Source organism: Geospiza fortis, unplaced genomic scaffold (genome assembly GCF_000277835.1).
Source record: "Geospiza fortis unplaced genomic scaffold, GeoFor_1.0 scaffold154, whole genome shotgun sequence".
NCBI classification, from domain to species: Eukaryota; Metazoa; Chordata; class Aves; order Passeriformes; family Thraupidae; genus Geospiza; species Geospiza fortis.
The window spans coordinates 2569009-2587417 of NW_005054397.1; the positions used below are offsets into that span (position 1 = coordinate 2569009).

General features: G+C 36.9%; 1 protein-coding gene across 1 annotated transcript in view; it reads left to right on the forward strand.

The window, feature by feature from the left end:
- The window catches only part of EXOC2 (exocyst complex component 2), a 115767-nt gene that overhangs the window by 2711 nt on the left and 94647 nt on the right, over positions 1-18409 (forward strand). Inside the window, exons 2-5 of the mRNA XM_005425835.2 lie at positions 58-213; positions 4867-5043; positions 6484-6610; positions 16594-16707. Coding sequence (XP_005425892.1) covers positions 96-213; positions 4867-5043; positions 6484-6610; positions 16594-16707 — 536 coding nt within the window. The 5' untranslated portion in view covers positions 58-95. The remainder of the gene's footprint in view (positions 1-57; positions 214-4866; positions 5044-6483; positions 6611-16593; positions 16708-18409) is intronic.

Sequence of the window (18409 nt, forward strand, 5' to 3'; positions counted from 1 at the left end):
TTTTAATAATTTTTATATAATTTATGGGGTTTTAATTTATTATTTCTTGATGAACAGATAAAGGCAGCTCAGATTGCAGTAACTGAAAATTCATCATGTCTCGAGCACGGCAGCCCCCACTTGTAACCGGTATCTCTCCCAATGAAGGCATCCCATGGACAAAAGTGACAATTAGAGGAGAAAATTTGGGTACTGGACCTACAGATCTCCTAGGTAAGTTTTAAAATCACCCTTTTGGTACAGCAGAATGTAACATTTTGGATATGATTAGAGATAAATTTTTTGCATGACAGAATCTGTGTTGAATGTAATGAGGAGTGCCCTTAACACTAATATGCACTTGAATCCATAAATTCAGAGAAGCTACTCAATGTATAACCAACCAGACTAACTCTACCTTTTTAGATGAACCCTTAATCTGACTCAGCATCCTCTGCTGAACATGAAATGCTTTTTGCAGTGTACTAGAAGAGGGTAGATGTAATGAGATGCTCCTTTGTTACTTTCTCAGGAACTGAGAATTTCCTCTTTGAAATTTTAATGTCAGAAGTGTTTTCAGTGTATTCAGAGTCACTGGGGATTTTCTCCCAAATTTTCCCTAAATCAGGACATTGCTATGCCTTGAATTAAAGTCAATTTATGTGTCTGTAGCAGTTATGACAAAGCAGGTTCTGTGATTTAGCTACACAATATGTGGAGAACCCTTTTCATTACTGTTTTGATTTTTAACATGGTCACTTCATTAGAATCGTCATAGCTCCTGTGCTGAAGGAGGGACAAGATCTTTTCACTGATTCTCCTGGTCATAGACCTTGTTCATTACTGCTCTGTTGCTTCCTTTTCAGGCTGAAATGTCTTAGCTTATTTAATTTTTCTGCATGTAATCCTTGTCCTTTCTTCTTGCTCTTCAGCGAATCTCTTTTACTTTCACTACCAGTTGTGGGTGACACATCTTGGTTGTGTGCTGTGTTCAGGATGTGAATGCCCTGTGGCATAACCCTGTACTTTCACTTTTGTTTTGTATTTTGGCCGTAGAGTTCTGTTTTCTGCGTAACTCCTGCTGAGAATCAAACTAATGTTTTTCTTGTTCTGCCTACTATAGTTCCGTGATTAAATGCATGAGGATTAGTAGTCAGTTTGAGGGTGACATCTATGAATTTAAGGTTTTGTCTGCGTGCATCTTGTCTTTGTTCAGTGAATTTCAGCCGTTGTGTTATAATATCTACATTATAGTGCATCACTCAGTCTAATAAGTTCTGGCTTGTATTTTTCTGGGATTTATGGTCATCACGCTCTGAATAAAAGAAAATCATCAGCAAACTTTATAACCTCTTTATCTTGTCACTTATAAGTGTGCTGAACACAAATGATCTTGGCACATACCATGTGGGAACTTTCCTCAGTCAAAACACATCAAATACTGTAACCCTGTTTCTATGTTGCTCTGCTATTTATCCATTAGAGATTCGTATCCTATAGCTGCATCATTTTCTTAAGCATTTCAAGAAAGACTCAGTAAAGGCTCCTGGAAATCCAAGTTAGCTATAACTACTGGAATTTCCCTTATTTTTTTGTAAGTCATGCATATGTGTACTTCAGTAGTCATGTTAGAGGCAATTTGTCTGATTTGTTGTGGAATCACGACTCCTCTGAAGGCCATTGGAATTTTGTTTGGCTTTGCTAGAAAAAATATTTCGCTTCATGGCTGTAAACCAAAGTTCACAAATTCCATTCATGGCCACCACAATGAGCTTTATGGCCAAGTTTAAGCTACTACAGTTTTCCACTCCACTTCAGTTTGCTGTCTCTCAAAAGGAGAAATAGTATTTTCCTGAGCTGCTAGGTGAGGTTGCGGTACACTATAGAATTCATATTGAAAAAATCTTCAAATAACTGGTGATGTTAGGGGTGAGTATATTTCTGTGTATTTGTGTGGCTGATGTACTTCAGTACCCGTTGGTTCATTGGAATGATCCTCTTAGAAATGATCAGTGCTATGTTCTTGGAAGGAAGACGTGTCCTGAACTGTACCTCTGTATTACAGCTGACCAGCTGCTGATATTTCTTCTTATATTTCTTTCAGAGTAATATTTGTAGCACACAGCTGCTAATAATTTTATGCTTTGAGGTAAAAATAAATAATGCATTCCCTTATTTTCGCCTTAGCTCAGTCGACAGCTTTCTCCAGTAAGTGGCTAAGACCCCAGATGAAGATTTTCCCCAGTAAAGATTTCTTTTAATGGTTAAATTAGTCATGTAAATATTCCCTGTTACTTGAATGGAAGTACTTGGAAAAGTGAGGCTTTGTAGGCATGAGAGTTAAGCAAGTTTGAGTGAGGTCTTTATAAAGTTTAAAAAGTTTGAGATGCATTAGTGTAAAATGAAAAGCAAGAAACTTTTTCTCTGTATATTAACACAGTATCACATAGTGGAAGAATATTCTTTTGGTTTCATTTAAGAGAGAGCCGTCGAGTAATCTCTTTGTTTCTTTGAAACCAAATGAACTTTTTATTTGTAACTCTGTAACTCATGGTACAAAATGTCAAATCTAGGAGGTACCTGTAACATATGTGTTTTCATGGTTTAGCTTGTCTTTTAAGACATTTGTAGCTGTATTTTTTAGACATTGTAAAATTGTCCGTATATGAGCTTAACCAAAATCGTAAAGTCTCTATCAGAGTATTACTTATGCCTATTTATAGAAAGGCACATAAAAACTAGAAGCTGAGAATGATGTTCTCAGAGACCTTTATACCATGCAACGGATACAAATTAAGTTTTACTTAAAGGGAAGTTTCCTATTTCTGGAGAAAGAAATGTGGTAACTGTTCTATCAAAACTTCTCCCCCAATATGCATTTATTTGTTTTAGAAGTTGTGATTACTATTTCCTGTGGTATATAAAATCTTGACAGAGACTTAAGTTCCTTCTGCATTTTTAAGATACAGGCAAAGGCCATTTCCTGCCATTTCAAAAGTATTGGACCTTGTATCTTGATGTCTTGAGAGCTTTTGGAACCTCTGATGAGTAGACAATAATTGATAGAAGGATCTTCAAACAGTTACTATAGCTTAGTTCTGGATTTTAAAGTATTGTTCAATTGAACCATAAATTCAGAAAATACGGGGTGAAAACATCTTTATACATTGTTTGGGCAAAGTGTTTCAGTTAGTCTTAGTTCCTATCACAATCTTTTTTCCTTTAGAGAAGATGCAAGCATAAAACTGTAAGAGATGTAATAATATAATAATATAAGGTTATATTATTGCATGTATGTAATATGCATCCTAATATATGGGGTTTTTTCTTTCCCCCATGAAACTAAAGCCTGATTAAAATTTTATGAGTAAATAAGCAAAATATTTTTTAAGTCTTTCTGTTTGTATATCCTATTTCATCTCACTCCCCCCCTTTTATTCAGAAAGAACATTTAAGAAGCAAATCTACTGTCCTTTCTCAAGTAAAATTAATTTCAGTTGTAATAAGATTCAGTGCCTTTCCATTTTTTTCATTTTTGGATTTCATTTTCAAAATAGTTTTTGGCAGGGAGTAATGCATTTTTATGTCTGACAGCCATGAAAACTGCCAAATTTCTCTGCTGTGTCATGTCAGAGACTTAAATTGTGAGAGAAAATAAGTGTGAAGCTTTGGTACTAAGCCACATATGCTGACCCTTTTCTGTCTCTAAGTATTTTCTAAATTGGTCAGAGCTTTCTAGAAATTAAAAACAAAAGTCAAGCCAACAGGGGAGGAACTGCTCTGTCTGACTAATTTGTACTCCAGTACAGCCAGCACACTAGTACAGCCTTGTTCTTTTGGACATAAGGCAAAATGTTTCTGGCTAAGGGTGTTATTTAAGAAGAACCTAATGAAGTTGTTCTTCAAATTGATACTAGAGCAGTTAGGATCTTGCCAGTTTTCCAGGACAGCAGAACTCCAGCTATGAATATGGAAATTGTTGTTCTAGATCTGAGAAAATAATCCATCTATTCCAGCATCTAGAGTCCTGATCTGACCAGAACGAATCAGTTGGTTGTGATCGGTTGATGATTGGTTTGATTGATCAGACGAATTTGATGTGAAATCTCAGGAAGCCTTGGACCTTACATTAAGGTGCACCTTGGTCATGAGAGGTGTTCTTGAACACTGGAGCTTGTCTCTTCCTATGAGAAAAGACCTTGTATTTCACAGTTTGTCATCCTTCTTGTGAGAAAGTGTAGAATAGGAGATAGATGAGCATTACATGATTATTCTTTCATATAACAAGGGCAGTTTATTCATCAGAATCAGTCTCGCATTGTGGATTTTTTATAGAAGAGGTTGGGATGGATTATTTGTCAATTAATACTGCTTCAGCTAAAACAGCCTTCTGTGTCCGCTGAAGTTCTGCTAAACAAGTAAGGTTGAGGAAACATTGTTCATTGTAAATATTTTACAGTCTTCTTTTTTTTCTGTGCAAAGTCATATAGACTGAACTTCTGAAAAATTTGCTGTGTGCACCTTTTAAGGGAAGTTTCACAGAAATGCAATACTGAACAGCAGTTCTCCAGTGTCTTGCAGACAGAAAATCTATTGTTCTATGTGAAGTAAAAGTGCAGTAGCTCAAAAGTGATGGGAGAGATTAAGTTTCAAACTGCACTGCTTGAATCTCATGAATTGTCACTGGGACAGAAGACCTGAAGTCACCTAGGAAACATCTGAAAAATGTATTTGTGATTCCTTGACTGTAATTGGCTGTAGGGGACTGGTGAAGGGTTATTTATTTATGTAAAACACATGTAGCATCATAAATGAATTTGCATTGCAGAATTTCAAAAGATACGTCTATTAACAGAATTATATTTCTTTTTTTTTTCTTTTTCCCAGGTTTAACAATCTGTGGGCACAACTGTCTCCTCACTGCAGAATGGATGTCTGCCAGTAAAATTGTGTGTCGAGTTGGACAGGCTAAAAATGACAAGGGAGACATTATTGTTACTACAAAGTCTGGTGGCAAAGGAACTTCAACTGTTTCCTTCAAACTTCTTAAACCTGAAAAAATAGGTATATTTCTTGTTCAAATCCACATCTATTTTCTTTACTAATAAAATATATGACTGAATGCCTCTTCATATAAAATGTATATTTGAAATGGATCCACCTCAGGACAATTTTCAGTTGTTTAGAAAATGCAGAGTATGTCAATAAAATATCCATATATATAGAGAGAAAGAGATAGAAACTCAGGGTATAGGTGAAATTATTCCTTTCTCAATATCTTGATAAAATCCTCAGCGATGAATGCAAAGTAGCCCTTTGTTTTTCTTTATGGAATAGCTCTAAACTTCTGAAATTTTAGAAAACTTAATAACAGATCTAGTAATTACTCTTAAGTGTAGTAGATAAATACAAAGTCTGGACCAGCTCATGAGCTTTACACCTAAATCCTGAGCTGACAGTTAATCCTTTAAAGAAAGTTGAGTCCTCAGTGCCATTTCTTATTTGTAATTCAAACCATCCTGCAAGACAAAGTCTTAAGTATTTCTCATGAGATGCTTAACCATTGAAATTATTTTGCCAAGCAGTCTAGGACCCCTGCTTAACCTAGAATCCAGTCTAAATACCCTGTGGATTGAAAATGTTTCTCTCAGAACCCCTCGTTGATGAGCTGGATAGTTATCTTTCCTAACACAAGAGTTCCCACAAGAACTGTTTTAGGCTCTTATTCTCAGCCCTTCAGTGACAATTAAATAACATGTAATTTCTCCCAAGCTGCACTAATATCTTAATAATAGAAAGGTGAAATGTGTAAGTGCAAATGTTACACAGTGGAGCTTTTGGTGATGTGAGAGAAGAATTCATATTTGAAAATATGGGAAAATGTGGAGATGGAGTAATTTCTGGTGTTGCATCTGATGGGTATGTTAAAGGAGGGCAAGGCCAAGAGTAGGGCAGGCTCCATTTTCAGCTGAGATTCCAGGACATACTGTGCCTTGCCTTTATGCATTGTCTGTGCTAAGTCACTGGAAGCAAAGTCAGTTCTGTGTCCTTGAAGTCATTTATCTTGGCATGTGGCCAAGGTTCAGTTACCTTTTGGAGAGCAAATGGGACAGAAAAGGAATCTTCCCTAAAATATGCAAATGAGAAGACTTTCAGTTAATTGCTCTTTTGAAAGTAGCAGATAACAAAGTTTGGACAGAAACTAAAATACTTGCAAGAATGAAAATACTAATACTTTGTGGTCAGGAAAATCTTGTAATGTATGTGAAACTGTGCACTCTGCAAAAGGATGTTTGATGCCCAGCCGTGAATACCTCTTCAGCAGGTATAATAAAATAATTTAGCGTAATTGCATCCAGGTTGTTTTGCCGTGTATCTTTCAATATATTACCTAGGCATGCATTTTATATTTATCAGGATTTTTCAAATTAATTCAGTATGTTAGAAGTTGATGGTGCTGGACTGCCCTTGTTATTTTAAGGATCTGTGCTTTGTTTTCTCTAGGTATCTTGGATCAGTCTGCTGTCTGGGTGGATGAAATGAACTATTATGACATGCGCACTGACAGGAACAAAGGGATTCCCCCCTTGTCCTTACGTCCGGCTAATCCGCTCGGTATTGAGATAGACAAGTGAGTACCAAATGCCTTTAATCCACTTCTTTAGTGCTTTTCTCTATATGTGTCTTGGTGAATTCCAGGCAAGTTTAATGGTTTGCAGGGCAGGGAAAGATTTAGAAACACATGCATCTATTAGGTGCTAGTATTCTGCTTGGTACTCTGAGTTGTTAGTGGACATTGTATCCTGCTTCATAATCCTCTATTTTGGATCATCAATTAGAACTGTAGATAATCTAAAAGCCTGATATATTGAACCCCAGTGATGTTTAGATTTTGAGGATTGGTAAATTACCTAAGGCTTCAGATTTATTCATTGTAGTTACAGAATACCTACTGTTGCATTTGAGTTTCACGGGGCTTTTAAGGATATTAGATTGCTATCTGTTGCTAAAATTGTACTGTAAAATGTGATTTATTATGCCACATCAGCTAGTTTATTTTAGTTTATTTTATTGAAATACTAATACTGTTTTCCAGCACACAGTCTTCTTTACTTTAGTCCTTAAGTATGGTGGAATTTATGAAATTTTTGTCTGAAATAGTAACTTTATAGTGAATGATAAAGGGAATTAGGGGTCTTTAAATGGGACACTCTTTAAACCTGCCCAACTCTTAGAAGTAGCATCAGGAATACTTCTCTCAATCAAGATGCCAGCTCTACCAAACAAAAGGCTATTTAAAATTAAACTATTACTAAGGTCTCATCTGCTGGATACTCTTGTTTGTGAGGAGAAGTGCATTGGAAAAAATCTTCAGTGTCCATTGTTACCTTGTTCTGATGAGAAAGCTGCACTTTCCCAAAATCCATATGGGATTTCTAGCAGATCCACACCACCTTCCAGCCTCTGGCTGTGCTTTTCTTTCCTAGTTTGAATATATATTTTTCTTTCTTTTCAAAGTCCTAGCCCAATTTTTTAATAAGCTGGAGATTTTATCACTTAAAGTATTTTTCTTTAGCCTTTGGTGTAACTTCTGACAGGTAATTCTTTCATGTTCCTCAGTTTTCCAAACCCTGACAAAATGCGGACCTTCATACTATGGACAGTATTCCAATGTGTTACTAGGAGATTTTCTGTCACTCTTCCACTCTCGCTCACCTTTTTGTAAATTAAAAATACAACAATCCTTTTTACCACTGTGCTACACAGCAACTAGCTGTGAGTGTTTTGTTAGCTGATTCTCTTGAGTCACTACTTATAGTTAAGACATTGTCCATATGATAGATTAAGAATTATCATATAGAAACTTCAACTGCATTAGTTTAGGATTTGCTTAATTTAGAGTTGTCTATTTGGATGTTTGTTCCATAGAAAACCAATAATGTTGTATTTTAAATGTTTTTTTTCCTGAAAACATTAGAAAATGTGTTACTGAAACCTAAAGTTTCATTTGAAAAGAAATAAATCAGAAACATATAGGTATAGCTAGGAAATAATCTTTTGTAGAGGGAGGGAATTAGGAAATCTTTGGGCAAGCGTATCAAGCCTAGTTCATTGTTCTTGATCTCCCAGGTTCATTGCAGGAGAAGCAGGAAGATTATGGCAAGCACCGGTCTGAGAGACCTATCGCTGAGCAGTAAAGCAAGTAGTTGTGTGAAGGAATTGAGGGGTTATATTGTGCAGAGGGAAAAGAGAGGAAAAGCCTGGTCTGCCCTTGTGCTATTGTTGACAGCACAGTTCTGACTATAGATGAAGATTCTGGGTTTAAGTAAAGAATGCCTTCTCAATGGAAAATCTTCCATTATTTTCTTGATAAATTGGAGCAATGTGAGATTAATTTCTATAAAATAAACTTTAATACCATATAGTTTAGTTAAACTCACGTTTGCAAATACTTTACATATGGAATGGCTAAGTATCGAGAAGTTGTACAAGGTAGTGAAAAAAGGCGATTGTAAGCTAAGAAAGAGAGTGAATGAGCAAAAAATTAGCAATAGCCATTACTAGATACAGGAATATTTGTCACTAGAAGTGATAAAAGTTGTTTGGATGCTTTAAAATAAAAGACATCCTGATATGATCCTAATAATACTGTTGTATATGCAGAAAGGCTCTGCAACATTATGGATCTCTCTTTTATTCATACCTTTGGTTTCTTTAAATGTTTTCTTTAAACATGTGCAAATTGATATGTATTTTAATTTTGAAGCTGAAGCATTTGGCATTGGTCTGACTTATTGGGATTTACAACCCTTGCAGCCTGATGGCTGAGAAGGAAGGGAATGGAGTGCCTTATGTTGATTATGCAAATAGTGGTAAACAAAAGAAACATTAATTGAGAAGCTCAGGGAGAAAAGCAGTGAAAAACAGATGTGATAAAATGGAATAGGAATTAAGTATATAGGAGTACACTGAAGAGAAGGCAGAGGAAGGTGATTAGACTACAGACTGCAAGAGAAAAAAGCCCTCTCTGTAGAAAGTGATTATCAGGCATTAGCAAATTATACAGAAAAGACAAACTGCACCATGGGAATGATTTAGGGGTTTTTTGGAGGGATTTTGTTGTTTTGTTTTGTCTTTTTATATGGGTTATGCTTGGCTTTAAAAGTTCCTTTTGTGGCTTTTTAAAACATTTTTATAGTACTTTATCCATTTAAAATCTGTTTTAAAATTCAAAAATTTTAACCATTTTGGTTAACCATTTTGAACCATTTTTGAACCATTTTTGAACCATTCAGGTTCAAAATGGTTGCTTTCAAGGTGCTGCAAATGAGACCTTGAAATAACAGAAAAAAGACCTTGTATGTAATGAAAGGAAGAGTTTCAGTACAGCAGTTTGCTAAATTATTAGGCATGGACAGGGACAAAAAAAATTATTCAGACTCAGCAGATAGAAGATTGGAGTTTAATTGGGAGTGACTGAGATTTAGGTGAACAAAAGATTTGAACTATGAATTAAGGGAAATAATTAGAATACTGCCTATAGATGTATTGTAGGAGTAACAGAGATATATAGATAGATATATAGATATATATATATATATATATACACACTCAGAATATGCACTGGAATTGTCCTTTCATATTCAAATTTATATGTTGCAAGGATGCAAAAAAGACAATGATGTATATACAGTTATCCTCCTGGCTGTTCTTTTACATAATCAAGATATTTTAAATGTTATATATGCAGTGAAGATATTTTAGCGCCACGTGTACACATAATGGTCAGGCCATCATCTTTCAGCCTGCAGGTTTAGCAATTGTTGGCTGGTAAGTTCTTCACATTTTCCAAATATTAATTGCACTTCCTGTGCAATTGTCACGTAAATAAGAATCTCACTTGCTAATAAAAAAATCAGTTATATTGTAATGAAACTTGAACTCTCTCATCCTTGTGTTTTGGTGGTGGTGACCCTTGAAGTCACAAATGTTTTTGGAGAAGAGTGTTTACACGGGTTTCTTCTCCTCCTTTCCTAAAAACTTTTCATTCACTGTCTAAAACACAGATATCCAGTCAGATAAGGGGTTTTTGGCATTGATGTAACTTAGTGCCTGTTCTGTGTATGCTGTGAGATATTAAATTCCTACCAGAAAAAAGGTATTTAAAATACTTAATATTTGAATTCTGGGTTTTAATATTTAGTATGGGGTAAAGACTGATACAAAGGTTTAGTGTCCTATCACTACCTTTACACACACTTAGAGTTCAGAGCAGGTTTATGCCACCTTCCTCCCCAGGGAGTGTTCCTGGCTGTGGTGTTATGCAGATATAGCCAGGAATCCTTACAGAAACATTGGATCATAGAATAGAATCACAGAATTGTTGCAGTTGAAGAAGATTTTCAAAGTCATGGAGTCTAATTTTTGACCAGTCCCCATCTTGTCAACAGAACTATCTCCCCAAGTGCCACGTTCAGCCATTTCTTGAATGTCTTCAGGGGCAGTGACTCTACCACCTCCCCTGGGCAGCCCATTCCAATGCCTGATGATCCTTTCAGGAACAAATTCTTCCTGATGTCCAACCTGAACCTCACCTGGCACAGCCTGAGGCTGTGTCCTTTTGTCCTGTCGCTGGTTGCTTGGGTGAAGGGGCCGTCCCCCACCTGGCTACACCCTCCTTCCAGGCAACTGTACAGAGCCTTAAGGTCACCCCTGAACCTCCTTTTCTCCAGGCTAAACAGCCCCAGCTCCCTCAGCTGCATCTCACAAAAGTTACTTTCTAGACCCTTCACCAGCTCCATTGTCCTTCTTTGGATGTGCTCCACCACCTCAATCTTCTTGAGTCAAGGGGCCCAGAACTGGATACAGCACTCAAGATGTGGCCTCACCAGTGCCGAGTACAGGGGGACAGTCACTGCCCTGGTTCTGCTGGTCACACAAGTCCTGACACAGGCCAGGATGCCCTTGGCCTTCTTGCCCATATAGGCACAACAGCTCGTGTTCAGCTGCTGTCAGCCAGCACCCCCAGGTTCTTTTCTGCCAGGCTGTTTATAGCCACTCTGCCCCCAGCCTGTAGCTGCCTGGGGTTGTTGTGGCACAAGCAAGATTGAGCCTTGTTGAACCTCATACAGCTGGCTTCAGCCCATCAATCCAGACTGTCAAGATCCCTCTGCAGAGTCTCCCTACCCTCCAGCAGATCAATACCCCTACCCAACTTGTTGTCATCTGCAAACTTATTTAGAGTACACTCGATCCCATTGTCCAGATAACTGATAAAGATACTGAACTGGACTGGCCCCAGTACTGACCTTTGGGGAATCCCAGCAGTGACCATCCAACAGCTGGAGGTAACTCTGTTCACCACCACTCTCTAGGCATGGCCATCCTGTTTTTAATCCAGCAAAAAGTACACCTGTCCAAGCATTGGGTTGCCAGCTTCTCCAGGAGAAGTCTTAAACAGGTTTCAGGAAGAAAAATGAGTGTGCAGAGTAGTTGTCTCAGTATGAGAAATGTGCAATTTGGTGTGAAAATTCTGACCTTAGCAGCAATGTGGCAGTACTTTGATTGGTTTTAGCAGTTTAGAGCTGTTGCAAAAGCAGTTTGGTAACACAAGATCAGTCAGAATTTTGTATGGTTCTGGAAGAGAACCATATGTCTGGTAGACGCCGGTTAAATATGTTGATGGAAAATTTACATCTACGTGATGTTTGTGAATGAATTGCTTGTTCCAATGTACCACATACTTCCTCCTCCTGCATGACAAGTCCTTGTTTAACCAAGGGTTCCCTGACTCCTCTAACTACTCTGTCAGGCTAAGAAAATTCATTCTTTGCAAAACAGTAACATCAGTCAGACCTAGTGGTGGCTAGAAAATTTTTGAATAGTGTTTGTTGTTTTGCATGTAGCAGAGGTCACTCTGGTGGATCCATCTCGTACATGAAAGCAAAGGCTGACATGCTAAGTGCATTCCACATACTTCTGTATCCACCCACTCAGTACAGATGCTTCCCTCTTCCCACGCCAGCTTCCAAAACAGTTCATTTGGGAAAAGGAAACAGATGATCTTACGCTGCCACCTAATGGTAAACGTCAGCTTGCTACCACGAGATAGGCAAAGACTTTCTGGAGGCTGAGATGTTTATTTTTAAATGGCTTGTATGGAAATGCAGTAAATTTCATCATTGAATGTGATCGGCGTGTGGAAACTTTATCACAGAGATTCATGCAAAAAAATTCTGAAGGCTGCAAAAGAGATTTGCAGTATAGTCCTAGCTTTATGATATTAAAAAATAAAGTGGCACTTAGTGCTTGTTAGATTGATGCATCAGCTGCAGCTACCAGCGTATAATCTCTTAGATTTCTCTTACCACATTCTGCCAGTTCTAAAATACAGTTGCCACTTTGTTTTCATATTTCTAATGAACCCAGTGCTACTAGGAAGGAATTGCCAGAGTGCACCCTTGCCTTGTTGCTATTGGAGAGACCTTTGTTAACACCTTCTGATTTGTCATGTTTAGTCTACACCAGTGTCCCTTACGCTGATCTTTTTGCATGCATTATTAACACAGTACAGCTGGTACAAAGCCAGCTTCAAGGAGTCTGACTGGTACCAGACAGAGGGGGGAGTGTACAGCAGCTCTAGCTGGAGCTTGTTTACGCTGGTTGCTATTCAAAATCTGTGTTTATTTAAAGTTGCTCCTTTTGACCTTTTAGCAACTCCCGTGGAACTGAGCTTCAGGTTGCCTTTTGCTGTCTATATCTTGCTTTGGGATGCACATTTAATCTGCAAATATTGTCATATATGCTGAAATTATGACTATAATTTCGAAGTTCTGGGAGCAAAACAATTTTTACAGAAAAATTACTTCTTGCTAAACTGTGTTCATTGTCAGGCTTTGTTAATTAGTATATGTTGTATCCTGTTGCTCTTAGTTGATTGTGCCTGCTTAGAGGCTGTGATTACCCATGGAGATTTCCAACTAATCTCTGGAGAATATAAATGCTGTGTATGGATACAAGTTCTGTAGTAGAATTTGTAAGAGCCCATGTATCCTGTACTGTTAAATTAGGTTTATTGCTATTAGTCTATACAGAACCTGAAGTTTGGAGTAGTGCAAGGAGGGACTTCTATTGATAAGCACTTGTGGTACAAGTGAATTGAACACCTGTTTTGAATCCAAAGTAAATGTGCATGACCTTTACATGGAAGCAAGGACCACTACATCTAACGTTTTATGACTCTATTAACTATACTCAACATGTGTTTGAGGGAAGTGAAAGTGTATCGTAGCTTGTAACCAAATGTATTTGTATTATACTTCTCATTAATATAACCACTATGTGAAATCTCAAATTCTTTTGTATTTGAAATTGTTGCTAAAGCATTAATAAGACTATTCTAAAATGTTAACTATAAGTCTAGTATCAGATCTAGTTCTATTCTAGGTAAAATAGTGTGCCAAGCAGAAAATCCGGTATGTGTATGTTTGCTGAAATTGTAAAGACAGTGTAATACTTAGGGTTGTCATGGGTAGTAAGCTTCACTCTTCCTTTTCTGAGGTTTTCTGGATTCAATTTGTGGTTCCCGGTATCTTTTACAATGATGACTTCTTCATGAAGTGATTCTTGTATAATGAGCAAATCAACAGATAAATGATTTACGGTTTAATTACATGCCATCATGATGTAAGCTTTTGCTACTGGTTCATCTTCACCCTGTAATGTTGAAAAGAATAAACCAGAAATACTTTATCAAGTCACAAATGGGCTTGTTTATAAGTAAACGGTAAGCAAGTTTTCATGAGAAAACTTCCAAAACCTGACTTATTTAATTTACTAATGGAAGTTAGTGAAACAAACTTGTGTGTATGTGGAGTCAGTCTCTTTTTAGATGCATTTGGCCAGACATTCTAGAAATACAGTTGTTTTCAGTTTGAGCATTTTAGTGTGCACTTCGTTTTGAAGACAGCTGTAGCAAGTCTGTATGTAGCAAGCTGTAGCGTATCTGTTAGTGGGAAAACTACTGGTAAAAATGTACGATAAAAATAAGAGTACTAAACCATACAGTATAACATATTGTTAACATACCTCACACAGTCACAATTATGTTTCTAGTCTGTTGTGACTATGTCTAAAATACGTCTGCACAGATAAAAGCATTGTTAATTTATGGTTCTACACGAATACATCTGCTGGAAAAAAACCCTCCTAATAACTTTTCAAGTCAGCCAAACATCAAATTGAAAAAAAATTCCTTCAATTGTGTCCCTCTGTCTGTAGACAAGATTCATTTGCAGTAATTCATTACAAGTCTATCTTGGTCTCTATATATGTATATTAAAAAATAGTTTCATTTTTCCCCCTGGGAATTGTATAGCTCATGCATAAGCTTAAATTGTCATGCATATCCCTTACAAACCTGCAGTTATGAGTAGCATTTGGTATTGGTATATTTTAGTGTGTGTGCTTTTTGTATTATATCTCTCTTTTGGGTTTGGAGAACATACGTGGAAATTCTGAAAATATGAGCGAAATTCCGCTTCTGTATTGATACCATTCACTTAAGTAGTGCTTGCACAGAATGTCCAAGTCTCTCCCAAAAACTCAAATTTGTTTTCTTGGGTTTGTTTTTTAGCATTAAAAATGCAGCTGTCTACAAAGATGTCACCATGTGTGGATTGAATATAAATCCTTTTTTGTACAGTTGTACTATGTATTGCATGTGAAGTACTGTCCTTCAAGCTCATGTTCCTACTGGGCATTTTTTACTAGTTGGAGGGTAAAATAAAGTATCTCAAATTGTCTTTAAATGAAGAACAAATTGCAGCTTTCCATCAGCATTTTCTGCTTACTGTCATTCATGAAATTTAGGTTCATTGAAAATCCTGAATCTCACTACTTTCGTCTTAAAGTTTTATTGTGACATCATCACTCTTTCATTGAACACAGGCAAATGTAGGGACCCTCATTTTTTCTTGCTGCAGTTGTTTCTCACACTATTTTCTTTGTATCCTTGTATCTCATATCTGTCATCACTTTTCCTTGAATCTCATTTGATTTTTTTTTCTGTTTTTTAAAAAGTATTGTTTCATGCCCCTGCTGTAATCAGGTGCTACTGATGAAAGACTTCTGTACCATGTCATTATGTACGTAGGTCCTTTGTACCTGCTTGTGCTAATGGCCATTTGGAAATGAAAAGAAACCTCCAGGAAACAACTCCTCTCTATATAATTGTACTTTTTAATGTGCCTGCGTTTAGATTTGTTTCACTTAATCTGCTGCTTGCTCTTTGTAATAAAAACCGCTTTAACTATCTTGAAACATGTTTAGATTACAGAAGAAAACTAAAACTAAAAAAAAAACTAAAACATCACTGCTTTTGTGTCCATTTAAATGGCTTTCCCTGTGTCTTAAATGTAATTTTTATAACTGACTCTGGATTGCTACTCCACCCAAGTTTGCTCTCAAATGCGAAGTGTGGCAGATTTTCATTTGCTTACAGTTTACTTTGTATAGCAAAGCTCACCTAACTTGTGAGCATCAGAGAGGGACTTCATTGTCTTTTGAGTTGGATGTTGTGATCCAAAAATGAAAAATTTTACTGAAAAACAGTAAATTTTTGGAATTGATGAGAATATTTCACTTGAAAGGGACTTAAGTCCACGTAGTCGAATTGGCTGACCCATTTAGGGCTGACCACAAGTGAATTTGTTTGCCACAATTAGTCTCTGAAGATGGGATGCAGCTGGTGGTGAAGATGAGAGGAGGGAGTGCACCTGGTCATGTATTGAGTGCATGGTGGAATTAATATGGCCAAGTGTTGAGTGTGTGTCCAGACTGAGGGATGAAGGTTGTTGTGTTTTCATCAAAAAGTGCTTTAAATATTTTTATTACACAGACTTAAAGTAAATTGAATAAATTTTCTAGGTGAATATCTTAGAAACTACTTATAGTTTTAAAAATGCTGTTGTAGAGAATCTGTTTTCACAAGGAATTGGCTCACATGGTTTCTTCATGCATTTGTAAGACTGAATAAAAACTTGCAGAACCTGCTGGCTGTCTCTTGAGATAAGTATGTTTTTCCTTTGTTTTGTGTAGATGGTGAACAGACAGATCAGTGTGTTCTGTTTTGAAAGAGAATTATTTTAACTCAGTATTATACTTTTTCCAGTGTTTGTATGTAATGGAAGTATATTCTGTGCATCTCTTTTATGTATATTCTGTGTATCTCTTTCATGTTCCTGTGACTTCTGCTGCTCAGGAATCAATAGGCAGTAATTGTGTGAGATAATTTACAAGCTGCCAAACTTCTCATGTCCTGCCATTTTAAAGTTAAATAGAAGCATTTTGTAAAAAATTTCTGTCTTATGTGTAACAGTGAAATCAAAATGGTAAAATTAGTTTTGCTTAGAATAGATTTCAGACTCTCCCAGTCATGTTATATGTGTCTGTAATAGCAGATTTAATTTCAAGGTGAGTTTCAAGTTAATGTTCCCATCTTATAGGGAAATGATTTAGTGTTTGTTGTTAGTTTGGGGTTTTTTTGTGAATGTGTTAATTGTAAACTGTTTACAAGGCTATGTTTCACTGAAAAAATGAATATTCATTTTTCAGGGGCAGATTTCCTCAAAAAGATTTAGAGTCGCTGTTTCCTGGGATGAGCGCTGATTTCACAAGTGAAAACTTTTCTGCTGCCTGGTATCTGATTGAGAATCACTCAACAACAAGGTTTGTTGCTGTCATATAAGTAGTTGTTTTAAGTGCAAGTCACTGGTGGCATTTCATTATGCACTAGATGTGTCAATGGTGGTTTGCATTTACATCAGATAGTCACAGTTTTTTCTGGTGTGTCTGCTTGGCCTGAAACTTGAATCAACCAGTTTGCTTAATCTGCTTCTGAGAAAGACCTTGTTTTTAACCAGACAAAATTTATTATTTTTTTTTTATCCCCAACCGCTAGTATCAGATGGAAGCTGTCTTTCTTCAAACTTTAGGAATCAAGAAGTTAGCACGGTCTTGAGCGGAAACTCCAGGTGTTAAGTCATGAACAGAGACACAGGTTATGGGCATTGAACAGATTACTAAAATTGTTAGTATGAATTAGGTTGTAGTTAACACTTGTGGAAAATGCTAAAGTAGGATCCTTGAGGTAAATCCCTTAAAATCTTGACAATTAAGATCTTAATTTAGAAATACAGTTCATAGTATGTACTTAGATGAATGTATTATCTAAAGATATTTTTGCATGTATAACTGAATTCCAAAACTTTTATCTGCTGTATGTTCACATAATACTGGAAGTCATTTTTAATAGAGAAGATAAGCTTCTTTTCTTGTTTTCAGCTAGATACTCCAATTGGTATTTTAAAGGGAAATGTGACTTTACAAATTGTTTCAGTTTTGTTTCCTACTAGTAGAAAAAGATATGGGTTGCTTCTTAGTATTGGGGGTGGAGAGGGTATTTGGTTTTTAAAGCTCCAGAAACAACCATTACTCTGCTTGGGAAATACTTAAATTTCCTCTCAAAATGGTGGTACTTTAAAGGGCCAGAACAGCAAGAGAACATGTTTACCTAATATACGTATGTGACAGCATCTTTTGAAATCAAGTAACTAAGAGGAGTTATTCCAAATTAATTATGTCTGTCAGAATCTGATAACTTTGGGGATCATCAGGTTTTTAAAGAAAATTTAGGAGATAATAAAGTGATAAAGAGCAAACAGCTTTTGATGTGGGACTTTGTAAAAAATTTTCTCTCTGTTTGGCCCTTGGACTGTTTCCACTCTGTTGCTCATCCATGTGGGCACCAGTGACACTGCCAAGAGAGATGCAGAACGGATCACAAATGATTGCAGACTGGGGACAACAGTGAAGAATGTGGGAGCCTAGGTATTTCCTTTGATTTATATGGGAAGGGGAAAGCTTCAGGTAATAGGGATGCATCCTATAGATTGACAGATGGCTGTACCCCTGGTTTCAAAAGCAGCACTTTTTGCTTCTGTGGCTGGGTCCATGACTAAAGAAAAAAGACTGCTAGTGAGAAATGGAATTAATTTGAAAAAGTGGGGTGGGAGTGTGGGAGCATCTTTGCCAGGTTTGCACTTTGGTGTCAAGAACTTCAAATTCGGAATATCAGGGGATGGTGATAACAGCCTGCAGTTTAATGAAGGGAACCTGTGGGTTCAGTGATGGCATTAAGAATGCTGTAGGTAATTACAAAACTAGCTGGAAGTGTCTAACCTTAAGTGCCTTTACACACTCATGTGCTGTCTGACAAACAAGAGACAGAACTCCATGTGGAATTAGACAAACACAGTACTGGAATAAAGTGGGATAGCTCATGTACCTAGATGCCCAGGAAAGAAGAGAGGGACTTGACCTTCATGTGAAGAACAGCTGGAATAAATATATGGGCCCTGTTATGAAGCAG